The sequence below is a fragment of the Eleutherodactylus coqui genome, chromosome 3 (assembly GCF_035609145.1).
Source record: "Eleutherodactylus coqui strain aEleCoq1 chromosome 3, aEleCoq1.hap1, whole genome shotgun sequence".
Lineage (NCBI taxonomy): Eukaryota > Metazoa > Chordata > Amphibia > Anura > Eleutherodactylidae > Eleutherodactylus > Eleutherodactylus coqui.
The window spans coordinates 183,803,577-183,831,049 of NC_089839.1; the positions used below are offsets into that span (position 1 = coordinate 183,803,577).

A 27,473-nucleotide genomic window follows, 5' to 3' on the forward strand; every position below is an offset into this window, starting at 1 on the left:
CGGGTAAGTACTACCCGGTTTGTTTTTTTAACCCCTGCATCGGGGTTGTCTCGCGCCGAACGGGGGGGGGGGGGGGGGTTAAAAAAAAAACAAAAAACATTTCGGCGCAGGACAACCCCTTTAAGCCCACAAGCCTATGACAAGGGTCACACCATCAGACAAGGGAATGCATACCACAAGGAACAGGACTGTTCACATCATATGTCTGGCCACCTGCACAGACACACAGAACACGTCACTGTTCACAGCTACAGGATAACATGCATGAATGCAAACACAAGGGTACTGAAAGGGAAATGAGAAAACCAGCACCCTCTAGCCAGAGGGGCAGTTATTTGTGTATCAGACCGGTGGTGATTGGCTGACTGGAGAACTCCACACCCAGCCAGCGCAATCATCCCACCCCAGTGGCAGTGTGCTCCTAGAAACCCATAGAACTACAGGTCTTAGGAGCACAACCTGACAGGTTTGTGCCCACAGCTCAGATATGCTACAGAATTTCAAGAGTAGAAAATCCACACCAAATCTCTACCAATTAGTACAGATTTTGGTGCAGATTTAAATCCCTCATTTGAAGATGTAGAATTTGCATTGAAAATGCACAGAATGAACTGACATGGTGCGGATTTAAAATCTGCAGTGCAGGTCAATTTATACTGTGGATCTTGTTCATTGCATGGGGATGGGGATTTCTAAAATGCCATGTGCAATGTTTTTGTACTATAAATGCTTAACATTTTTTACAGCTAATTCCACTGCAGGGATTCTGCAATGTTTGCCACTTGTGGGAACATTCTCTTAACTTGCTGATTTGGGAATACTCCTTTTATCTCTTATCCATAGAATAGGGGGGGGGATATCTTTCCAATTGATGTGATCCCTACTGATGTAGAGAAATCACCCCGGCATGTCCCTGAAGTTGGTGAGCGTGACATTGGTTGGCGTGCATACCAGCCACCATGATATTCCCAGGATTGTCGGAGATAGCAGAGTTAAAGCATGTGATTGGTAGGGGTCCCAGCAGGGGATGACATGCCGAGGTCAGAATACTCCTGTAATGGAAAAGCTAGTAGGAGATGGAGGTTTTCCACGCAAAAACTATTGATGACCTATCCTCAGAATAGGTAATCAATAGTTAACTGCATGGGACTTACCCGGCAATTACCTGATCACCCAGCTATCAGTGTAGTGGGCCAGACATGCATCATAGGAGATGTGAGGTAAGTGGCTTATCTGGCTTTACTCCCCCTGAAATCAATGGGATCTAAAGCAGCCATTTCTGGTACTTCCACTTCTGACACCGGGGGAGGATGCGGAAATGTAATAGCTGCTTTAGCTCCCATTGATTGTAATGGGAGTGAGGCTAGCTAGACCACTTCCAGTCCTATCTCCTATGATGCACGTTTGGTGTGCAACACTGACAGCCAAGCGATCAGGTGACTGCCGGGGATCCGATGCGACGGGTCCCCAGGCGTTAACTATATGACCTATTCTAAAGATCCTGAGTAGTTTTTTCTTGGAAAACCCCTTTTAAAAGCTCTGCTCACATTTGAATCACAGATCATATCACAAATGCCAGAAAAATTAGCGTGTCCTCCAGCAGGTTGTTTTTTTGCCTTATTTGATAAAATGACAGACACTATAATGGAAACCATCTAGACCCCTATATAGTTATTGGTTGTCATTTAAATTTTTCTGTTCCTATGACACAATAGAAAAATGGAAATGCATGCGCAGATGTGAACACAACCTTAAGGTCCATTTTGACATGCCGATTTCTCATTTGAACGAGCCAACAATGTCAATTTGCTCGGGCAGCCTGTTTATACAGTAGATTGTTGGCTCATTCAGTTGTTTACATTCACTGTATACATGACTGGGAACGACTGAACGGGTGCTGTTTACACTGAACGATAAGTGAACGAGCCAACAATGATTTTTATGCCTGCAGAAAACTGCAGACTTATCGTTTGTCCGATAGTTGCCTGCATTTACACTGAATGATTTATTGTTAATTTTCGCTCGTTCTAATTATTTTTTTTCGAACGGCAATTGTTCCGTGTAAAAGGGCCTTAAGAAGTGCCTGATCTGTTATATGCAAGATGGTGGTATCCACTGCGGTTCTCTCATGCCATGTGCTGCTATTCTCCTTTTTGATGCAGGTTTTAGTTTCAAATAATCTAAAGGGTGGAAAGATATATCTACTCAATATATTTGTCCTGGAGGCATCTATTTTATCTCCCTCTCCTTACCTCCTTCCGAGATTAGATTATGAGAAAGGTAAAGGGTCCGGAGGGGAATTAGTTTGCTCTGTCTCAGGCTTTAATGTGGTAGAAACATCCCTCTCGCTTTTGCAAGTAAGTTGCAACACAACAAATTCTCATCCCTTTTGATAACCTCAACCATTTCCGACATAACAGCCGAGACGCGGAGAATAGAAAGGTGTAAAAGACTCGTGTTTTCCGGTGGATCTCTTTGACCGTTTTATCTCATGTTTGCTTTGTTTTTCTTTTCTCCTTCATAGCTGTGTTTAGTTTTTCCTTTCCCCAATGGAGACCTTGTCTGTTCATCTACCTACTGGCAGAATGGTCTTTACGGTTTTCAGATAGTGTCCACATCACCTGGTTACAGGCAGCCAGACTTTAATACTGCATGTTCTTACATGATTGTACAGCTCCATCTGTTTGCTTGGCTCGCTGCTGTATCAGGAGAGGATGAGAGTCGCGGCGCAAATCATGCGAGAACAGAAAGGTGCAAAAACGACACAGCAGATCTTTTTTTCTATATATAAAGTGAATTTGCCAGATGTTCCCACTGCAGAATTGATTGGCCAATGGATGTGATATTACCTTTTATGGGTTCAGTTTTAAATGTATTTTTATTACAGATCAAAACCATTAAAATATTAAATATACATTTGCTTAATGAAATCAAAAAATTAATAGCAATGAAAGATGATTTCTATGCTAATTAGTCATCTCTCGGTTCATCATCTCATTATCAGTAGATGTAGATTTGTACCCATCAACAATTCTCACTTACCAGATTTTAGCGGGATTCTAATTTGCCTGATAGTGGGTGTATTTGTATAATTTCGGTCATTTCTGGTAAAATAGGGGCAGGGTTTAAAACTTTAAATTTGGAATTGAAGTGTTGGTAAGTATGGCAATCAATAGAAAATGAAAGTGATAGTTGTGGTATGTCCAGTTTGTACACTGTTAGGTTTGGTTTAGTTCAAAATGTGGTTGGTGACCACATCAGCCCTTCCTTAAAGAAACCCATCAATTTTGGCCCAAACATTCGACTCTCTGATGTGTACTGGGGCCTTCTAGCTTTCTTCTGACAGATGGCAGGGGAAGGAAGGATTGGGTGTGTTAAATTTCAATACCTGATCCTTTTAGCTGAACATTCTTTCATCTGGAGGAGTCAGGAGAAATGGCTTTCAGACAAACTAACTTTCAGCTGACAGCTAATGAAGGTGCAGGAATACCTTTAAAAGATACTGAGTCCAGGTAGTTCAGCTTTACCGCAACAGTTGAAAAGCATACAACTCCTTTCACTAGGGCTTCTTTCATCATTTATATCATCGTTCTAGATGAGCAACCCAAACCTGTAGAACCCTAATTCGGGTCAAATTTTGCTAAAAATTCGGATGGGTGAAAACCCAAGCTTCAGACCGTTTGTTTCTCCTGAACCATAAGTTTTGGGAAAAAAATGACTAGTGAACGCTTTCTAACTGCCCTGAAATGACAGTGGTGGTGCCTCTTCAATGAATCTGGCTCAGTGGTTAGCATTGTTGCCTAACAGTGCTGGGGTCATAGGTTATAATTCTAAGTTGTTAGTCAGATTTGAACCTAGGACTCTCACACTGCAAGGCAACAGCATAAGCTTGGAGCCACTACAAATTTTTTACCTCTCCTGAAGAGAATACCGCTCTGAAGAAACACAAAAGGGAACTTACAAACTCCATACAGATGTTGTCTTCGGTCAGATTTGAACCTATGACTCCAGTGCTGCAAGGCAACAGTGCTAATCTCTGAGCAATCATGCTTCCTTTACTTTCTCTAGAGGAGGAGGATGAGAGGGAGATAAACAAAAAGAGAACTTACAAACTCCATGCAGATGTTGTCCTTGGTCAGGAGGAGGATTTTTGAAAACTTATTAAATTAAATTTGACATTTAACTTTATTATTCAGGTAAAATTATTTTGCTTCCCAGTTTATTTTACTATGTGTTAATAAATTTTCTCAGCAGTGTAGTAAATTGATAATTAATTTTCTCATGCCAATATAAGCAATGCCACTAGTGGTCAAAAATTGAAAATAACTACTTTTTAAACCTATAACCTTTCTATATGCCTAAAACATAGGCAAAACATGGCGGAAAGTATAAAAATTGGGGAATTTCTATTAGGCATCAGTATAATTTTTTTAAGCAGCGTTTTATTCTTTTATTTGTATTGCTAGATTCTGTTTTGAGACTACCGACTTTACCCATTTGAGCAGATTACTTAACTCTCCCAAGTTTTACTTAAGTTTATTACCTATGTGAATATTTTTGAACTTGTGGGCTTGTGTGGTTCTTCAGTCAATCTGGAATCTTTCAGCGGGTGGGTGTGTTTTGGATGTAGCTTTTGGAAGCCAACAATATCCTCCCATCATCCATGTCATGGTGAGCTTCTATAAATAAAGTTGATTGTAAATGGATGGTCTTTAACTCTTCTATGTAATTTGTGGTTTCAGCTGGAAGCTTTTTATTCCATATTTACCACGGAGCAGCAGGACCATGTCAAGTCCGTGGATTATTTGAGGAACAACTTCAGACCAAAACAGCCCCTAAATGATAGGGTCGTGTATAAGTCTGCTGTGAAAGATGCTTGGAGCCAAGACATGTCTGACGACTTGGACAATCTTTTTGGCACTGAAGCTTCTAAAGGTAACTTCATACGTTTCTAGACCGGTAGTAGATTCTTTCTCGGTTAGAAATGAACTCAGAAAGACAGGTGTTTAATTAAAATGCAGTTACGAGTCAGCTTACAACAGCGGGTATACAGTTTCTATTTCAATCAACATTATCCTACCGAGCCTAGAAGATGAATAAATAAATATCTCCCAGAGTTTGTGGGTAAAATGTGCAAATTGCTGTTTTTGTTACTTTTTTTAGTACTGGTTGTTGATGTACCCACTTCTGGAAATCAAAGTTTAAGGGCTGTAAATGCTATATATATTTTGAAGATGCTTGCTACCTATATGGGATTACTGTAGAGTTCCTTGTGAATGTGAAAAGATCCCTTTCTAGGAGATCACAATCCTTGGCCCACTTATTGCATCACTCACATGATCTGTGTCAAAGGCTGGGCTCACATAAGTCTGGCCATCTGGAGAAAATCCAAGCCACCCCAGTGAGAATGTTCGATTGAGACCTTGTATCTGGCGTCCCTTGCTGTGCCCAATAAGCTCAAATGGTGCTAGACATCGGAACTGTTAGCTGAAATAAAAAATACTGCAGTCAATGTTTTTTTAAGGTGGTGCAACTGTGCCGTATTGCCGGACATATATGAATGCAACCATAATTTGGGTTCCAGGAAAATGGGAGAAGCACTTTTTACAACTGTTTGCAGGGTAATGATTCTATAATGTCTACGTCAACACTGCATTCGTGGCTTCATAAGTTGGTGCTTATCCAAAGGCAATCTGCATGGTGCTGTAAAGGGCCTTCCTGGGGCTCCATATTGTTCTTCCCCGGAAGCAATGCTCTGTAATTGAATACGTACAATGCATTTGCAAAGTCTTTAGACCCTTTCACTTTTTTTAATCTTCTTATGTTGTGGCCTATTGTGCAAAAAAAAAAAACAGGTTCCTCCCCATCTTACTGTACTCAGCATCCTATAATGACAAAGTGAAAACAAAATGTTAGAAGTCTTCTGTCATTTTTTAAAATGAAAAACTAACATTTTTCATTGCCATAAGTATTCACATTCTGTATGTAGTCGAAGCACCTTTGGCAGCGATTTCAGTCTGCTTGGGTATTATCCCTCAAGTTTTGCACACCTGCCATTCTTCTCTGCAGATCCTCTCAAGCTGTATCATGTTGGATAGGGTCCATCTGTGGAAAGCCATTTTTCTTGTTTCTCCAGAGATGTTCAAATGGGTTCAAATCAGGGCTCTGGCTTGACCACTCAAGGGCATTCACAGAGTTGTCCCTAAGCCACTTCTGTGTTGTCTTGGCTGTGTGCTTAGGGCCATTGTCTTGTTTGAAGGTGAATCTTCTGTCCATTCTGAGGTCCCTTGCGCTCTGGATAAGGTTTTCATTTAGAATATTTCTGACTTTGCTCTATTCAGCTTTCCATCAATCCTGAGCAGTCTCTCTGTCCCAGCCAGGGGGGAAAAAAGCCCACAGCATGATGCCACCACCATCTGGCTTTACTGTAGGAATGGTATTGGGTAGGGTAGGGGAGGAGCAGTGCCTGATTTATTCCAGACATAACTCTTAGAATTGAGGCCAAACAGTTCAGTCTTGGTTTCATCAGATCAGAGAGTCTTCTTTTTTTTTTTTTTTTCTTACAGCCCAAGTCCTTTAGGTGCTTTTTGGTAAACTCCAGGCACGCTTTCATGTATCTTTTCCTGAGGAGAGGCTTCTCTTTGTCCACTCTGCCATAAAGCCCAGATTGGTGAGTGCTGAAGTGAGGGTTGACCTTCTGGAAGTTCCTCCCATATGCACACATCTTCGGAGCTCAGCCATAGTGACCATTGGGTTCTTTGTCACCTCTGTTAACAATGCCCTTCTCCCCCTATTGATTACTTTGGTGGGTTGGCAGCTCTAGGAAGAGTCCTGGTTGTTCCAAACTTCTTACATTCAATAATTAGGGAGGTCGCTGTGCTATTGGGAACTTTTAGTGCAGCAATTTTTTTCCGTAGCCTTCTCCAGATCTGTGGCTCCACACAATCCTGTCTTCGAGCTCTACAGGTAGTTCTTTCCTCCTCATGGCTTGGCTTTGACTCTGATATATATATTGTGAGCTGTAAGACCTTATATAGACAGGTATGTTTGTTTAAAATTATGTCCAATCAACTGAATTGACCACAGGTGACTCCAAGGTGTAGAAAAATGGGAGGCCCAAAGTGCTGCATTTCAAGTGTCATACCAAACAGTCTGAATGCTTATGTCAATGCTAAATTTTTGTTTTGCGGGGTTTTTTTTAATTACAAAGATTTCAAATGTTCTGTTTTTTCTTTGTCATTATGGGGTGCTAAGTGCAGAATGATGGGGAAAGCAGTTTGTAGATTTTGGTTATGGATCCATATCATACTGATCTGAAATGCAACTACGTGCATTGGGCATTAACCCCATCTATTCTCATGGTTTACTTGATCACAATATGGCAGAATTACCAGAAGGACAAACATCCAGGTAACAAAATTCTGAGGTCTACAGCGTTTTTTTTTTTCCAAAACTCGTCTTATTTAGCAAAACACATAACTTGCTCTTATTACGTTTCTGTAATGCAGTACATATATGAAAACATATAAAATACAATTTCTCTCCTCCCCACTTCAATTGTACCTCTACAATGTAACATCAAATGTCTTTTTTTTCTTCTTTTTTTAATCGATGCACATCATGTCCTCTTAAACCTCATTTCCTGCTACTTACTATATTCCTAATGTCCAGCAGATGTGCCCACGTATGAATGGCTTTCATATGTACATAGTCAAGGGTTTTGCTTCTGTTTTCCTTCCAGAATTTGCGGAATGTTTCTAATTTGAGTTAAAACAGCCTTTTGTATGGTACTCTTGAGTTGCATTTCTATGCTCATTGCATTTGGTCCATGTTTCGGAAGTCCTGGCCAATTCCATTACAAATACATTTGTGCATCTGAAAGGGAGATAAAAGCACTGTTGTGCAGAGTCCCAGAATCCTTCAGGTGTTCCCAGGCCAAAGTAGCAAGAACTGAACCAACAATTCCGTTCTTATGACATTGTTTGGCATCTTCTGTGCCAGGGCTTCTGCATCATGAACCAATATAGAGAAGAGCTAATTTGGTCCAGTTACCTCAGTCGTCTCTATAACATTGTGCCAATAGCTGTAATTATTACAAGCACCAGCACATTGACTGTTTCTGCCTGGTCATGGGAATTCAAAGAAAAATACGGCCTGTTTTGTGACGGGGAATTGCCTTTTTTTAATGAAACTTAAATTGAGGTCCTTAATCTCCATATGTTATGTGGGTAATTGGCACTGTGCGTCCATATACCTATATACATGCTGTACATTTGGGGCTCATTCATTTTCGTAGAAAACAATTGGCAAGTATATACTTGGGTCCTGGGTTTAAGTCACACTTTGGGGTAAAATCTGCATGGACATTATATGTAATCCTCCTACTTATGGGGTTCCCCTCTACACTCTAGTAACATAGTATATTCCTTGTCCATTGTTGTGCAACCATATTTCCCCGAAAATAAGATCCAGTCTTATATTAATCTTTGCCACAAAAGAGGCACTAGATCATATTTTCAGGGGATGTCTTACCTCCCGCTGCTCTCTGAAGCTTCGACGCACTTCAGTGCAGTGCTCGAAGAACCAATGTGAGGGCAGTGATTGGTTCTTGAGTGCTGCTAGCCAATCGATGCAGCTCTTGATGAACCAATCACAGCCATCATTTCCTGGAGGCGGGATTTATGAAACCCATAGCCAGAAAGTGATCATCTGTGGGTGGCTGAGGACTGCAAGAAGCACGCCAAAGCACTGGAGAGTAGCGGGGAGGACCTGGACCGAGCCTGCTAGGTAACCTATTCCTTTTTTAAAAAAAATTGTAATCCAGCTGGGGCTTATTTTTAGGGTAGGGCCTATCTATATTTCAAGCCTCCCCAAAAATCCTAAAAAATCAGGGTAGGGTTATTTTAAGGGTAGGTCTTTTATTTTCAGGGAAAAAAGGTAGACCTAAGCTAACACCATAGTCTGCATATTTGATCTTGGGGGTCAAGCAGATGCAGAGTATTACTAGTAAGAGCACATATTTTTTCGGCCATTTCTAGGTTATATCCATTTTTGAGGAAGACTTCGGTGACAATATATATAACCACCGATACAGTACCAACGGGGATTGCTGCTAAGATGTCCCTGACTTCTGATGGCTTTTAATGATTCCCAGGTTTCCATATCTTTGCTCAACTAGAAGTAGATTTGTTCTTTAGAGGACTCCATACACATTAACGAAAATCACCCAAGTATCTTTCATACATGGGGGTCTTCTATATCTACCTGGCAGATGATGTTGGGGGAAGGAAGGATTTGGCATCTTAAATTTTACATGCCCTTTTTTTTTGTTCTCACAAGAGATAAGCTGCTATCATGGGTGTTTGGCAGTGGCTTACCCTCCCCTCCTCACTGAAAACACATGCGCACGCAGTTGAGCAAAGCACAAATGTGTATGGGGGAGTCGGGAGGAAGTTGTCTGACCTAGAGCCTTTGAGGGTTTTTGGACAACTTTGGTCTAAAGGAAGGCTGAGAGACAACCATGTTTCATTATTTAGGGACAAAATTCTGTCCTAGGACCCAAGAAGCAGTGTGGTATATTACCTGCAGTTGTTCTTCTTTGCTACTCCTCCAATCCTTCACTTCTGTGTCCTAAATTCAGCCATCCAAGATGACTACAGCCATTTTGTAGCTACTTGATGCACAGCTTTCTGATTGGCCAATGCTGACACATGAGCAGTTCTGGCCAATCGAAGAGCAAGTATATTGAATTTCGTATTCAGTTTTGGGCATTGGTCTCAAGAAGGAGATATCGGAGCTTGAGTGGCTTCAAAGGCGGGCAATTTGAATTTCATAAATGGAGTGGGTGGACTACAGTGGGGTGGTTCACTTTATAAAAAGAAAGACCTAAAAAGGTGACCTAATAACTATGTATAAATATATCGGGGAACAATGCAGAAATCTCTTCCATCATCTATTTATACCCAGGACTGTGATTGTAACAAGGAGGCAACCTATATGTCTAGAGAAAAGATGGTTTCTACACCGACATAGAAGGGCGTTCTTTACTGTAAGAGCAGTGAGACTATGGAACTCTCTGCCTGAGGACGTTGTGATGGCAAAGTCTCTAAAAGAGTACAAGAGGGGCCTGGACACCTTTCTTGAGCATTATATTATGTGTTCTAGTCACTGATTACATCAGAAGGGTCTGTGAGTCAGGAGTCCTGATTGCCAGGTTAGTCAGGAAGGAGTTTCTTTTTTCCCTTAAATGAGGAAAATTGGCTTCTACTTCATTGGTTTTTCTGTTTTGTCTTCCTCTGGATCAACATTGGGGAGGTAATAGGCTGTACTAGATGGACATGTGGTTTTTTTTTCCGCCTAACATACTATGTTATTAGTAATCTAACATTACCAATGTACTGTGGATTAGGTAGTCTGTAGATTGCCAGCTATCTTGGATGGCCAAAGGCATGACCCGGAACTTGCAGATGGGTAAATAGCAGAGAAAAACTGCAGGTAATCTACCCCCTTGCCTGTCCAGTCCTGGAATAGAATTTTGTCCCAAAACTGGAGGGTTGCTTTAATGACGGCCATAGCTGTTGCTTAAAGAATGGCCAAGAGCCCAACCTGCTTGCTCACAGAATTGTTATTGACTGAACTGTCCGTGGACTATATTGGAAAGGGGCTTGTTTATTCCAATTTTGCATTAGACTATTCTGGTAGTTTTGGGGGCAGAACAGGATGGGGCTTGTGTATGCACCATGATTTAGGATATAGATGTAGGATTCATGCCTATAAGTGATGTTTTGACGTTTGGCAAATGTCTCTTTAAGAAATCTTTAATATATTGTGTAACTTCAGCATTCCCAGTCACAAACCCTGCTACAGATTTTCACTTTCTCATTTAGCAGTTGATAAAGTAGTGTGTAGATGCTGCTTCTGCACATGGCTCTGGATGAAGCCTGGAGGCCACCAGTTTGTTCTGGTGCAGGGTTTGTGCTCTATTACAAGACCAGGCGCTCGCTGACCTTTTCTGGAAGATCTCCTCTGAGCCAAACAAGTAAACTCCACCTGAAGCTGGGAAAAAAGCCTGGAGACCTTGGCAATTATGAGCATTTACTGTACTTCTGACCTTTTACCTTCCTGCTTCATAAAATCTGTATCCTGAGCTCAATTCCATATTCAGTTTTAACCTCATACTTGCTGTAGGCTTTCAGGTTGCAGGGTAATTCTCAGTATTTCTACTTGGTGTATAAGCATTTTACCTGATCTGCTTAGCAGGTCTGTGTTTCTATGGCAGTTATTTAGTACGGAGACACTTGACTATCTGTGCTTAGCCTTGTTCTGTTGTAATTTCTATTGCTGCTATTATATTAGTGTTTTTTGACCTGATGATGGCATACGTAATGTAGTAATTCTCAAGTGTTTATTCAGTGATCTAGGCCTGTTATTAGTTATAATAGGAAAGCATAAACATTTCAGCACAGGGCACAATGGGGGTAATTTATGAATCCCACTTAATAGTCAGATGGTGTAAACTTAGACGACGCAGTGTAAATATGCGCTAAACTTATCAGTGGCTCATGCTGGATGATGAATGGTGTACATCTATAGACTCTTCGGTGCTGGAGAGCTTACTGTATCTACAATGGAAGAGATTAATTAATCAGAATTTGCCAGAATTTTGGAAACCGTACCAAAAACTGTTTTTTGGGGGAGAGGGGGGAGGGGGGGGTTGCACCAAAACCGGTAAACACCTTTTGTACCTCGGTTATCAAGCGCAGTCGGGAGAATTCTAATTGCAGGGACTTAAATAGCTGCAGGAGAGCTGTCCAAGTGCATTGACATCCTGGCGAAATATGTAGAATAGTATGGCAATTTCAGCTCAATTTTTTTCAGTGCTTATCAGCACCCCCTCTAGACAAAATATAGGCAGTGGAAAAGTTACTTTGTGCCAAAATTGTGATGCGATTTGGCATATGTTGTTGCGTTATAAGTCGAGATGAGCGAGCGTACTCGCTAAGGCAAATTACTCGAGCGAGTAGTGCCTTTTTCGAGTACATGCCTGCTCGTCCTAAAGGATTCGAGGGCTGGTGGGGATGAGCGGTGAGTTGTGGGAGTGAGCAGGGGATAGCGGGAAGGAGGGGGAAGGGAGAGATCTCTCCCCCCCCCCCCCATGCTCCCCCTCTCTCCCACGCCCCCCCCCCCCCCCCTCCTGCATCCTTTCGGGCAAGCAGGCATGTACTCGAAAATGGCGATACTCGCTCGGGTTATTTGCCTTTAGCGAGTACGCTTGCTCATCTCTAGTTATAAACAATAGTTATACTATAGCGTGTAAATCGGGATCCATGAAGTCAAGCAATCAAATGTATTCAGATAGTTAGTCCACTTCAAGTGAAGATTTAAAGGATTATCCAAGATATCAAAATAAATGACAAAGCGAGAATGGTGTAAAATAGGCAAAAAAAGACAAACCGTATCACTGGTTTTGACCCAGAAGACACTACAGTGGTCATGTGCCATTACCGCTCAGCCAACAACTGGCCAGCAGGTATCTGTGCTTGAACGCCATGTGATGGCAGAACAGTCGCATGAGTAATGAAGGGCATGTTACTGCTACAGTCTCTTCCAAGATCAGAGTGGAGGGGCGCCCGTGTTGGATGGGGAAGTCAAATGAAAAGAGGAGTATGGCTTTTTTCTGTGTTCTACACCGTTATGTGCCCTGTGTAATTTTTTTTAAAGGGGTTGTTCAGTTGTTGAATCTTTTATTTATTTTTTGACTTACGGTTGCAAATGTGTTAATATAGCAAAACCAGCTGTGCTTACTTATTCTCAAATCTGGTGCTCTAACGCTGTTGCCTTTCTGGACTTTGTTGTGGGAATGACTACCACCTCACTGTTACAACCAATCAAAGACTGCAGCAGTCCTTCTCCTGGTATATCTGGTCAGGTGGTAGCTGTTCCACAACAAAGACCAGGAGGACTGTGGGGCTGCAGCACTGGATCACCAGGTCTTAGGATGGGTAAGTACTAGAGTTGAGCGAACATACTCTGCCAAGCTTGATGCTCGTTTGAGCATTAGTGTACTCGATGGTGCTCGTTACTCGAACGAGTATTAAGCAGTGTTCGACCCCGCACCAGTTTTTAGCTCCTCCCAGCTGTGACGTGCCTGTTTTGGCCCCTCCCCGCCACGTCGCATGAGAGAGCACGAACCTAGGGGGGGGGAAAAAAAGCTCGGCACCCGGCGTCCCACATACAAAAATGCTCGAGTCTCCCATTGTAGTCAATGGGGTTCGTTACTCGAGTAGAGCTCTCAATTTTTCGAAAAGCTCGAATAACGCGGACCTAAGCATTTGGGTGCTCGCTCATCTCTAGTAGGTACCTATGATTTTATTATTTTAATACGTGTGCAACCATAATAGAAAAAAAAATTTTTTAAATTGTTGGACAACCTCTTTAAATCTCAGAATATATCTAGTACAGAGTCCAAGGAGATGGATTATGGCAAAGGTGTTCTTTGAAATCCTATATCAAGCAACACCCCCCCTGCGGCCGTGCACTAGGCCTGACACTGAATCCGTTCTGCCATATTTTTCCTTTTTAAGGCCTCATTCACACGAGCGTATTTTGTGTGCGTAGTACAAAGTGAATGGAAGCTATTGATTTCAATGGGTTCATTCACATTAGCGTATTTTTTCACGCATTGTGCGACCGCGTGAAATAATAAGCAACATGACCTATCTTCTGCGCACCACAAAAGCCCATTGAAATCAATGGGCTTGCATCAGTGCGAATGACATTGCCGAAATCCCACGTAAACACACAAAATCAATGTAATTTTTCATACTTTTTTTGATGTGCACAAACGCGATGCATCTGCGCGCACAAATACACGTGGCATTGGGTGAAATACGCAGCATATTTGTACGGCCTGTGTGACCCCAAACTTTGCTCTGCTCTTCAAAAACGTGAAAATCTGAACTGCAGCTTGTAATTTGGCGGATGCCTTAACAGCAATGTGCTAATGTGCCTGATCCAGACTGCTCCCCCTCCCCAACTCCGTCTGTGTTGCAGCTATTAATATTGGATTTGTGATGATTTCTGCAGCCGATCACAGCCACCGCACAGATGTAATCTCCCCGTGTTTGAGTCTAAAGCATTTTGATTTCCAATCGATAAATGGGATATCCCAGCCCGCACCCAGGATGTTAATGTTTCCCCTATTTAGTGCACTAGGTTAATCTAACATAATAGTCAATTTAGCTGCCTCGGTCCCTTCGAAGTCATTTATACTAGACATGAAGGTTTTTTTTTTTTTCGACCATGTTTCCCAGCAAAGGCAATGTTCCAACTATTGATCTGATGTCAAAGGTACAGCGCTATTCAAGAGAGGCAATTTAGTTCACATTCACTATTTCACCCAGCCTGACATCATAAATGAAACCATATCTCATAGTGAAGTTATTGCCACCGTGCCATCAATCACCTCTTCAAAAGGTTGTGTTCCGTGTGTCTCACCGAAAGCGGTGACATAAGGCTTCACGTTCTGTCCCTTCGGATGTCTGCGTCAAGTTCATTTTGGATAGTTGATCCCGTGCTTCAGTTTCTACAATTTCCCCGAGCGAAATATATCAGAGGCCCCGGTTACTTGTAGAAGCCGCATAAATACCAGACGCGGTTCACGGAGAGGGCACGGAAAACACAAGATCTGGGAACGGAGGTTTGGGAAATTGAGAGAGAAGTTCTCGTTTAACCCATCTGACTCTAGTAAAGAGGAGTAACATTTAGCTTTCGCACACAAATTGCTCTTTTATCAATCTCAGAATTTACGTTTTTTTTAAAGGGATCCTAAACGTAACGTCCGCCTCGTCTCACGTATAGAAAATACCGCTGATACTGTCGCACGTGTAACTAATGTCTGGAGGTCCTCAGAACTGGAGCCGTTGTAAGGGACGGAAAGTAGAGATCATGGGGCGGACGTTATTTTGGACTTTCAGTTGATATTACTCTATGACGATCACTACAGTCAGTCCTGTTCCTAGTTTAAAAGGGTTGATAACCGCGAACAAGCGATTGCAATTAAAAGGGTTCTTCTTAAATTTACTCAGGATAAGTCCTTAATAGTTGATTAGCTTAGGTCTATCGCTTGCAATCCCCACTGATCAAATGATCTGCCAATGTACATGCAGCCAAGGCAGACATATGCGTTGATGATGATGAACTCATTGGGTTCCAAAGCAGCTGACCCGCTATTGACCTATCGTGAGGATAGATCATCAGTAGTAAATGTCCAGCAAATCCATTTAATAAATAAAGAGGCACTACTATCTTTCTTCTGACTATATATTTTTACTTAAAGGGGTTTTACCACTAATGACCTTTTAACTACTGAATTGGGTATAAATGCCTGACCCTGAGATCTGATACTCCAAATCAATCATGTGAATGGGGTGGCGGTATGTATGCATGACTATTGTTTCATTTACTTCTATGGGATGCAGGGGTTAGTGAATGGGATAGATTGCCGCGCACATTGATTTCCCACAGAAGTGAATGGAGCCTCGTTTACATGTGCGCATTACTGTTCTATTCTCATCAAGAGTTTGTGGTGTGCAGGTTTTGGGATTACTGGGGATCCCAGGGGTCAGATCCCCAATAATCGGACATTTATTTAATTTTAAAGGGAAATCCCCTTTTAAAGGGGTATTCGGGAGACATTTTTTTTTCTTTCAAGTTTTCACCCGTCCACTGGATTTGTGAAGACTGACAGATCAGTGGAGCTCTGGCCACTGGGACTCCCATCTATCCTGAGAACAGGGATGTCCTTCACCTCTTAGCCTTTTGGGTTTCTTGACTTTAGCTGAGTGGCCTGTACTCTCTTCCCAGAGGACACTGTCCGTGGAAGTTTGACTGCTGCACCACACAGACTGTAAGAGACTTCAATCTTCCTCTGTCGACAGCTTAGGTTTTCTCTACACACACTGCTAGCTGTTCAATGGCTTGTATCTCTTTCTCCTGGAAGGAATCGTCCTTAGGACTGTATCTGCAACTAGAGAGACTGCTGCTTCAACCTCCGTCCTGCACCAAGCACCTCTTTACTTCTTCCTATTCAGCAGTGTTCCTCTGTTCCCGGACCCTCCTAAAGAGACCTTACTTTAAAAAAATATATATCCTACTATCATTAAACAGCGATAAACCATACCCCCCTTACACTACTACAGGGCAAATGAAGTATTACACAGTTTCCATTAGAATAAATGTAATGTACGGATCTCCAGTCCTCTAGAACGGACACCTCTTGTTTCCTCTGTGGTGAATGAATCCGAGGTCTGAGCGGGCAACTACCCAGTTTCCTAAAACAGTTTCTGAAAACATATTTTCTCTTTTTTTTTTTTATATAACCCAGATAGTAAGCTTTAGTTTAGCAACTCTGTTACTCGTCACCGATTTTGTAACTTGCATGGTAGATCCTCACAATTGACTACTTTAAAGGGGTTGTCCAACTTCTGAGATTGATGGCCTATCCTCAGGATATCATCAGCAGCTGATATCGGGGGTGGGTTCACCACCCAAGACATACTGATCACCTTGCTTGTATTCTATTGGGCAGAGCTGCTTTGTTGCTGGAAGCAGATAGCTCCTTACATTGTGCATTGGTCTGGAATGGTACTGCAGACTCAATCACTTCAATAAGACTCTGGTAACTATACAATGTACAGAGCAGTCTGCTTCTGGCAAGAAACCAGCTCTGTGCATTAGTACGCCAGCGTTGGTCAGCAGGGGTCCTGGGCGGCAGACCCTGGCCAATCTGCTTATTCATGACCTAGTCTGAAGACGGGTCATCAATTTTAGAAGTGAGACAATCCCTTTAATTTTTTCATTTGCTACAGTACAAAATGACAGTGTTTACTGCTTAAAGTTTTAGGTGGATGGAGGTTGAATAAGGTTCCTGGTAAGGCACCTCCAAAAAAAATAAAAATCTCATAAAGACTGTTGTTCTATTGTACGTGCCTTACACTGCAACATGAGATGGCTAGTACGTGTGTTACTTTCCCATGGATTAATAGCATAAATCCTAGCATAGAACGAGGTAATTTAACTAATCCCTTTAAATAACAGACAATCTATAGTGATTTGGACAGCAGGGCAGGAGCCGGCTCATTCTCATTCTGACTTTATTAGGTGGTTTTAGTAACTGCTGCTCATAGAGATGCATTTATATATGCCGACACCATGGAGGACGTGTTGGACGGCTTCTGCATTCTGGAATTTGTTTAGCTCCACTTCAATACTCCGCCTATTAACTCCTTCCCAATGCCTTTAGTTTTCTTTTTTTTATTTTATTTTATCCACAGCTTCCAAGAGCCAAGTTCTTTTTACTTTTCCATTGACGGTCATATCAGGGATTTTTTGTGTCGGAGACTAATTCTATTTTCCAGTGTTATCATTTATAGTGCCTTATAATGTGTTTGAAAGACTTTTTAGGCCTCATGTCCACGGGGAAAATCAGGCCCGCCGCGGATTCTCCATGCAGAATCCCGTAGCGGGTCCCTCCTTTCCCAGGGACATGAGGCTAAAAATAAAATTAAACTCACCTGTCCGGAGGCTGTGGATCTTTCCTCCGTAGCGTCCGGATCTTCTTTCTTCAGCCCGGCGAATGTGCTCGGCACGCCGGCAGCGTGCCGCACGCATGCGCCGGGCACTCCATTTTTTTTTTGAACTCCTGCTCTCCCGCGCTGACGCGCCGGAGAGCAGAAATTCAGGTACGGGTGTTCCGCGGAGCCGGATGGCTTCCATAGGCTTCAATAGAAGCCTGGGGAGCCGTCCCCGCGGGAGACCCGCACTAAAATGGAGCATGCCGCGGGTGTTTTCCCGCAGACGCAATCCACGCCTGAAGGTAAAATGACATCCGCAGGTATTTACCTGCGGGTGTCCAATGCATCCCTATGGGGCGCGGATCACGCTGCGGATTTAAAATCTTATTTTACCCGTGGACATGAGGCCTTAAACATTTTCTTGTGGGGTGTACTGGAAAATAAAGTTTTGCCTTTTTTTTTTTTTTTTTTATAGAGGCCAAACCCCTTTCTCTGGCTAACCATTTAGATGCCACATAAGCTATTGATCTAGGCATGATGGGGCATGTGGTAGCTAAACTCTGAAGTGAATGAGGCTGAGCTGCAATACCAAAGACAACCTGGAAATGATTAGGGTGCTGTTTTTCAAAGAAGGCAATCCTTGGCTGCAGCAGTCACATGTCCTGATCAGTAGCAACCAGGAAGTACAGAGTGCCTGCATGACTGGGATTGAGAGAGAGTTCATTTCACATTACCTGGTGTCAGACTTGGACCAGAAGTGGAGGTTTGGACACTTCAGTACCGGGTAAGGATTCCACCTCCCTGGACAACCTCTTTAAACCATCCTTAAAGGGGTTTTGCATAACTTAAAATTGCTTTACAGCCCCTCTGTACTTGCTGGTTCCTGCCGATCAGGACATGTGACTACTGCAGCCAATCACTGGCCACAGCAGTGACCTTCTATAACCAGTGATTGGCTGCTGCAGTCACATGTTCTGGTTAGCAGCAACCAGCAAGCCCAGAGTGCTTGTAAAGCAATTTGAAGTATTGGGGGGAAAAAAAGCTTTACTAAGTACAGTACTTTACAACTAAGCACAAAATAGTCAATTGTAGAAGTGTTCAATAGTTATTACACAAGGTTTAAACCTTTTTAAGTCACCGATATATAGGCCACAACACAAATTGGGGGTCTGACAAATTGTAGCATGTATGTGTGCAACTTTGGAAGACTGATTAAACACATTCAAGAATGTAAGGAAATCATCCATAATAAGATTGAAGGGGGGTGTGAATATATAGAGTGAAATAAAATCTAGAACAGTCCAGGGGGCGTGAATATCTTCTTATAGATTAACTCTATATGTAGGGTTACAATAAAGCTGTACTGATTATATTGATCTTCGCATCATAGAAACGTAACATAGTATATTAGGCAAAAAAAAAACCTATGTCCATCCAGTTTAGCCTATTACCCCCCCCCCCCCCAATGTTGATCCAGAGGAAGAAAAAACCCCAATGAAGTAGAAGCCAATTTTTCCCATTTAAGGAAAAAAATTCCTTTCCGACTCCAATCTGCCAATCAGAATAATCCCGCTCTTGCAGCACAGTGCATTACATTACTCATCAGTACGCATGTTTGCTGTAAATCGTGACCCAAGCTGGTAAGCAAATGCCTTGTTTTCCTAGTGTCTCCGCGTCGTGTTTATGCAAACCATGTATGAACTCGGCACACTCTCTATCAAATGCTTGCTCAGTATGCTAAAATTTGCAAATGCTCGGCATCGACGCGTCAGAATATGTGATTACCAAGCCATTGAGGCTGGCACGACTGCTCTAAACACGGCCTGTTATCCAAACGTCAAGAGAAATGTCACTGTCACGTTGGTTAAAGCATAATGTATCTGGATTCGGTGCGGGAGAGAGCGAGCCGGGGCGCTTTATTCATCAGATAAATAATAGTGTACATTAGGCTCATATATTATGAATCAGCCGCAGCCTTCCATAATAACCTGAAATGTCAATAGATTTTAATAATGGATGGTCGTTGAGTTGATTTGATAAAGTTTTATTTGTACTGTTGAATTTCAAATATGATTAGGTGAAAGACCTCAAGGAAATGCAGAAGCCACCCGTCTTACTGAATCCTGTGTAGCTTCCTTCTAAGACGTTCTCTAGCGATAGCTGGAAACCGAGAGAGAAGTAGAAAAAATGTTCATCGTAAACACTGAATTTCCCATGGTGAAGAGTCGGATATCAGACAACATGATGATACTGGATCTTCACTTATTCACTCATTCATGGCTTCCAACAGCTTTATATGAGAATTAAAGGCGCCACGGACCTTTTTTTTTTTTTTTTTTATGTTGTAAGAGTTGGTTGTAGTATTTAATTTTAATTCTGATGTTTAATCCAGTGAATAGAAGAGGTTTTATAGGATTAGAAAAACGCGGATGCTTATTTTTTTTTCCCCAAAACAGCACCACACTTGTTTACAGGTTGTGTGTGGAACTACAGCTTTGACCCATTCATATCAATGGAGCGGAGGTGCAATACCGGATACAATCCATGGGCAGGGCAGGTGTGGTGCTGTTTCTTTAAGGAAGCAGACATTTTTTCTAATCCTGTACATTATTTTAAGTCTCTTTTAGTGGTGGAGGTCCATGGCAGGGTGACTTTTTACTTTCACAACGCCCTGTTGGCTTTTGCCAAAACTCAGATGATTGTTGTATGGTGATTATTTCACAATGCAATACATGGGGTCATGTGTTTTAAAAGTATGTCCCAGGGTCGGTGGATCGGCTGTAGAATGGACTGATATGGGTGGTGCCATTAAATACCTCCAGTATGCTGGAAGGTGGTAAAGTGGTCATGGGACGGAACACTGGATTCTTAGGTATTGTACTTCACAAGAAACACTGTTTAGACCACATGCTGACGCTCGAACGCAAACTTGATAACCGGGTCAACCTCTTCAACGTCTGTATCACCAGTTCCTGCTGAGGGAGGGAGCCTGGTCACTGATAAAAGTGGTACACCTTCGATTGAAGTGAGCATGTCTTTTGCCCCATAGGAGCTGCGTCTATCACTCTATAGCCGCCTATCCATATGTAACGGTTATGAAGCAGAACATTCCAGCGCAAACAGGAGTTGTGGCAACCCCTTACATGTTTTTAACCTGAGACGATGCACAGTAAATGTGCAAAGTGTGGTACTGGGTTTCGAACCCAAGCCATTGTGAATGTATGGGGTGAGTTTAAAGGGAACGTGTCGCCTGTATTTTTTTTCTACTACAAATTAACCTCTTAATGACTAGTGAAATACATGCAAGTCATTGGTCTATGGGATGAGTATGAGCCTGCTCGGGAGCAGAGTCTGTTTCATACTCAACAGCTATCACCTGTTTCATACAGCTGACAGCAGTAGTTGCAATCAGTCAGCTACGATTGTGGTCCTCTAACTACTTGAATGCCATGGTCAGTGCTGGCCGTGGTGTCTGAGCAGCTAGCCTGACAGGGAGGGCCGCCTCCAGCACTCCATCAGCCTACTCGTGATACAATCACTGGGTGCCGATGAGTTCTTCAGTGTTTCTCTCCTGCAAAACACAGGCAGTGAAAAGAAGATTGCGGCCAGCACCTGGACTTGTCATGGAGATTGAACTGATAAGGCCAGGCTATGGAATTTAGCAGCATTTTTCTGCCTGCGTTTCGCAGAGGAGAAATGTTGCTTTGTAATGGCATCCTAAAAAATATATAACTTTTTACACAAAAAAAGATATCAGACATTAAACCAGTAATGAAAACGACTGATTTTACTGCTTCTGTAAAAGTCCAAACAATTAAAAGCTGAAAAATATCTATATGCTGTAGTTCACAGCATATAGAGAGGTGACTTACAGCAGCCTCATGGACCTTAGGTGACAATAGCCAGGAGGAGACCCATTGACTTCTATGGGAGAGCATCGTGGGCATGCTCTGTGACATGTGCAGAGCTCATTTAGAAGGGAGGGGGAAGAGGTGAGCTGTGACCATGACCATATATGTGTGTTCTTCTGTTCACCATATATGTGTACCTTCTATTGTAATGTTGCATGTGATAATGAGATGGCTAATAAAGGATTTCTGAAAAACAGGAAGTGTTGAAATGTTACGTTTAGCGATCAATGTGAGAACTGCAGAATTTTATTTATTTATTTTTTTATATATAGATAGTGACATAAAAGTCACAAATTTCTAAAAAAAAAAATACAAAACTTGTTTAACATAAAACTTTTTAATTATACAATCGGTTATTTTCTGACAACACACTCTGTTTGAAGCTCCTGAAATCTAGCAGGATCAGACTAGGCCAGAGAGATGGGACAATAAATTTATGTTGGTCATAACTATAGAAAACACTATAAAGTTAATATATACTGCTACAGCCACGAGGATGAATACAGAATATGCCTAAATGAATTTAATGCAATGTATATTGAATTACTGGCCACCCTTTGTTGCAGGGGACGGAGGGAGGCATGGAAGCATAGGGATAGATGGCGAGACGTGAGATTGGTTTGACTCATGTTTGCAGGAGCTGATCATTTGTGAAAGTGATGGTTTTAATGCATAAGCCTGAATCTCATTTCAAACTGTCAACGACTACCAGAGCATATAAAAGGGCTTGCCAGGGGGAAGGAGAAGGTCCCAAAGTCTGATTCATTCGTTTTTGTAGTCAGGATCAAATTGAGATGTAGTTCTTTGCCATTTGTCACCTTGTCGTTTTAGAATTGATGAATCTGAGTAATAAAATTTGAAGACAAGATGTTCATTTGAAGAATGAGCAAATGATGGGAAGCTGAACTTCAGATTCCTACAAGCGGCCGAGGATGTCAGATGGCTCAACGTGACTTTTAATAATGTGCTTACCATGAAACTCAAATTTAACTCCCTCCCCAAGTCATGACTTTCACTTTTTTTCACTTTTTTTCAGAGAGGGGTTTATATAAAACAAAATACCCAAGTACTATATTAGTTGCTACAAGATATACTTGCATCTTAGTCGATATCTGACATCATATGTGTTCAAACTGTGATCCAAAGAGTTTTTTTGCATCTGTAGGTGACAACAATAATGACAATCTTTTGACTCTTCAGTTCTACACTATAAGAAGAGCACTGAAGACCATGACTATTATCTTACCTGATTGGTGTAAGATGAAGGCAGTTGTCTGTATGCAGTGCAAATAGAGGTCCAGATCTAATCAGGTCAGATCTTTGCCATAGAAGCATCCCAAGTCACAATGGAATAACTAATATGTAAAGTTGTCCTGCCATGGTTGATCTTAACAGAAAACTCCAGATGAAAATTCAGTAGTTCTTGATGAGATGAATACATAAAAACTCTAATAGTGGCCTTGCACATGTGATTCAGGTCAGCTCAACCTGCTGTTTTTGGCAGAACCATTGTGGGGTGCCAATGGGTTGATAGTGGCATGTAAATGGTTAAACTGCAAGGATCTGAGGTTTCTCCGCTACTTACTGGCTGTTGCAGCAGGAGAGTGGCTGTCAGTACTCAGCCAAGCCACCACCTCAAAAAGATGTATGTGCAAGTTAAAGCCCATTAATGAGGTCAGTAAAAAGGCGTATTGCGGTCTCTAATGAGTTAGAGTTGGGCAGATTAATGGAGTAGTACTTTACTCACTTGGGTTTCCTCCTGAGGCTGCTTCTGTAGCAACAGTCGGACCACAACACCAATGTGTTTGTTTTTTTTCCATCTGTTGCTTGTGTAAGAAAATAGACTGTACAGGGTACAACAATGTCTTCGCGATACTGGTCAAGTTTCCTTTAAACATATTCTATATCTTCCCTCACTTCATATGCAAATCGAGATATTTGTAGGACATTTATGTTACACACTTCAAACCCAAAAGGTCTATCCGAAAAATGCTCCCATGACTTTCCTTATCAGTCCTTTTATTTTTTAGAAGATTTTAACCCATTGGCAGCTGCACCAACCATTTTTGGGCACAGGTTTACATATATTTGGTATAGATCTATAAGGCAGGCTAGAAAAAAAGTCATGGTTTTAAGTGCTTTTGTCTTTCTGTTGTACTTTGTAACACACTGGCTCGGATTGATATACACCCAATGTGGATTTGACATTCTCGTAATTAAGTAACAGAGTAACCATGTATTTTGTCTTTTAGTCTGCAGCTCCCCACCGGTCAGCATGACAGTACAACCAGTAAACAAGACGGCTTTAGTTGTTTCTTGGAAGAAGCCAGGCTTTGTTTACCATCCTCCAATCATGAACTACATGGTATCTTACAGCTGGACCAAAAATGATGAAGAGAAGGAGAAAACGTATATTAAAGACAACGACAATGAAAAGGAACTGGTAATGTTATCTTTTCTCAGTCCTATTATGTTGCATGGACCCTTTTTTTAAAATTTTTTTAAAATTTTCTACTATTATGGAGTTGTATAGCTTGCACAATTTAGCTTCCTTTTCTGGTCGCAATCTAAAATACTCGTGGCTTGATCTAGCTGCCGGGAGCCGTAGTAGACACGACTTATACTTTATGGACAGAAAAAAAAAGAGTTTGCCTTATTTTCTGTACAGTGTTTATTCATGGGTGGTATGTTGGATCGTAGCTCATCTCCCCATTTACCTTAATGGAGATTACCTGCAATACTTGTCCTAGCCCATGAACAGATGTGGCAGGAAATACCACCTTCCACTTTCGACAATCAATTTATGGTTATAAAGTACCCCATTGATTAGCTGGTCACACAGTGTGAAGCTGCAAGAATCAGCTGTAATATGCATGGGAACTCAACAGCAAGTATTTAATCTGCCTATGGTGCCACCATAGGATTATTAAGACCTTATACAATTCCCATTGAAATCAATGAACTGTCCATTTGATCCATGGACATCTTAGGTCTTCTTTGTAACTGATCTCTGCTGTTTAATAGTCGAGGAGATCCAGAAAGAGTGACCTTTTTAAGCTTCCAGGGCTTTACTTGATGTCTACAGGGGTTGTCCATCTCCTAGATAAACATGCTATAAAAGCTTACCTGAAACAAGACCAAAAATAGACAATCCTTTTTAAGCAGACCAAACAATACTGATCAATCAGGCGCTATAAATATGTTGCCAATGTTTATATTTGGGAGTTGAAAAATGGCACTGACTTGCTAACATAACTTTTTGACAACTTCAAGGCTCGAAGCCGCAATACTGGAGCTATAGTACAGTACTACCGGTACTTAGATGAAAAGTCTAAGATATAGGCTTCTGAAGTTCCACTGTTACCAACCTCACCCCTGTAAGTGTCATGATCCATACAGGGAGGTAGAAATAAGATCTGGTTTGTGTTGGAAAGCAACATAGGCATTGTCTATCATAGTTTCCGAAATTGAACATCCAACTTGATTACTGGACTCAAAGTTGTAGTTGTCCTGAAAACTGCCTCTGAGGCACTGATCTTTCATGGCCCCTTTAAATCCAAACTAACGATATGTTAGATACTTCCAGAAAGCAAAAGGAATATATATATATATATATTGCCCCAAGAGTAGGATTAAATGATGGAAATATCTGACCTTTTGCTGGAAGACTATTATTCAGGTTAACTGCCTTTTTGGAAAGAACTAACTTCTGCAAATGAGAAACCAATCATTATTAGTATGTAGGCGAGGGCAATCCCGAGTAGCCTAGGAGTTAAAGGAAGATTTGACCAGTCAGAGGAAAAATGACTTAGCCGAATTGCTTTTAAATGCAAATATTATTTCAGCTCCACACTATTTTAGGATTTCCCAGTTCAGCATTTTCGTCTCTTAAACCAGCGCACATTTCTTTGCCCTTGCAGGGAATCAAAGTAACACTTCCAGGTTTCAGAGAGCTTCATTTAATGTTAATCTGAACCGGCTGCTAACAGAACGAAATCTGGAATTGTGTATGTACATGAAAAATGCCAGCGCCTACAATACATCTCCTAATGACTTTTTTTTTCCTTATTTTATTTCTGAATGTGCTGTCATCTGGGCCTGCTCCGTAACTTATACAATAACACTCTCCGATAAAGATTACTTTCCTTCATTTCCATTTATATTTTCTGTTCCCCCACTAGACGTTGCTATCTGGGTCACGTAGGGAAGTACTTTGGTTCAGAGAATAGAGAAGGAATCAATTGAACGAAGCACAAGGTTGCAATGTTCCAGGATTATTTTTTTTTTGTAGCAATTACATTATCATAAGGGATGTCAATAGGAGTGCGGGGGGGATCGGGGCTATAAAGTGCAAGAAGTATCAAAAGCAACCTGTCCTGAGAATATAGTTCATATCGCTCTTGATTCATGAATGCCAACCAGATATTAATTATGTAAAATTAATTGAAATTCTGAAGTGTTTTTATCTTCCAAGCTGTAGGCAACATGAAATGCTAGCACCAAGTTGTCTAATATTGTGTATAAAAGCTTAAACTTGTGTGCGTCCTTATATATTTATTAACAGTAGGTACCAATGAAGCAAAGCCATTGACTTACAGAAGCTCCATCTTAATCAGGACAATATACATTTTTAATTGCTCCATAGTATTCCAATAAAATACAATTGTGTTAATTCACTTTTGGATCAACCACACAAAGTTGACAAGGAAACCTGGCCATAGAGTAGGGTGTTGATGTCCTAAAAAATTCTGATCAAAGCCGTTAAGGGGCATGTTTTAGTGCCGGAATTGGCCCTTATAATACAACAATGTCTTCCTATGTTTGATATTGCACAAGGAGATGTGCCAACAAAATCTATAGACACAGCTTTTACTATGATCAGAAGGTCATCTCGTAGGAAGTCCAAGGACAGGAGCTTTCCTCAGTGCGACTTCTGTCTATCTGTGAGGGGCCAGCGGTGGGGTAGGGTGGGGGGAGAGATCTCTCTCACACTCTCCCCCCCACTCCCTTCCGCTCCCCCTGCCACCCCCCCCCCCCCCCCCCCGCATGCTGCTCGGGCGAGTACACAGTTACTCAATAAGACTGCTACTCGATTTAGTAGCAGCCTTAAACGAGCGTGCTCGCTCATTTCTAGTCTGAAAACGACAATTTTATTGGGACCTGCCAACAACTGTTATCTAATATATATGAGGGCCTTTTATAATGCTCCTGACCCCTTCTGTTTTTACTCTAATTAACCACTCCTTTCGCAATTTTTTTTCCAGGTGCCACTTGCATCTATTTAACTCTACTTCACAATCTTCTTAATCCTCAATTGTTGCAACTCATTGCCAAAGGTCATGTGTCTGTTAAGGATAGATGGGGATTAATTACAAAAATGGCTGGCTTTAACAGTTGGCCATTCAGCAGTACTTTAGGTTGTTCTTCCACTCTCTGTAGATTTTGGGCTTTGCCTATGTGATTTTTTTTCCTCTTCAGCAATAGCTTCTACTTTACCAGTAGCAGAAAGGTTGGCATCCCCACCTCCAGAGCAGCATTTTAATTGCCCCTGAGTATTGCTCATATCAGCCAATCAGGTCCCCACATTTTACTTCTAACCTCTACATAAAAAAATAAACACATTTAGCTGCTGTGGTCAGTAATTGTACTTTTGCATGTTTTTTTTTTTTTAAGTACACCTTAACTTCCATATGTTTGTTTGCATGACATTCTGGAGATAGTCTACAAACTTCACACTGTCCAGTCTGTGTATAGCACACTGCGTTACATCCCAACACATGGGGAATCTGGGGACGTATAGTTCTTTTGTCTTGCACTCAGGCATTTCCTTTTTCATTCCTGTAACAAAGGACATTTCAATGTTCTGCTTGAAAAGTAGAGGTAGAGAGGGGTGTGCTCGGCACTCATTATTTACGGGGGCTACTTATGATATCGCCTTTGGCTTGGGCATGTTGCGCAGACACTTCATCGGTTTTATTGCTCCATAAAA

General features: G+C 41.7%; 1 protein-coding gene across 2 annotated transcripts in view; it reads left to right on the forward strand.

Annotated features, from left to right (window-relative positions):
* Nucleotides 1–27,473, forward strand: part of PTPRG (protein tyrosine phosphatase receptor type G) — a 525,693-nt gene that overhangs the window by 341,091 nt on the left and 157,129 nt on the right. For both annotated transcript variants that reach the window (XM_066596617.1, XM_066596618.1), the window contains exons 8-9: nucleotides 4,743–4,935; nucleotides 23,737–23,927. In XM_066596617.1, coding sequence (XP_066452714.1) covers nucleotides 4,743–4,935; nucleotides 23,737–23,927 — 384 coding nt within the window. The remainder of the gene's footprint in view (nucleotides 1–4,742; nucleotides 4,936–23,736; nucleotides 23,928–27,473) is intronic.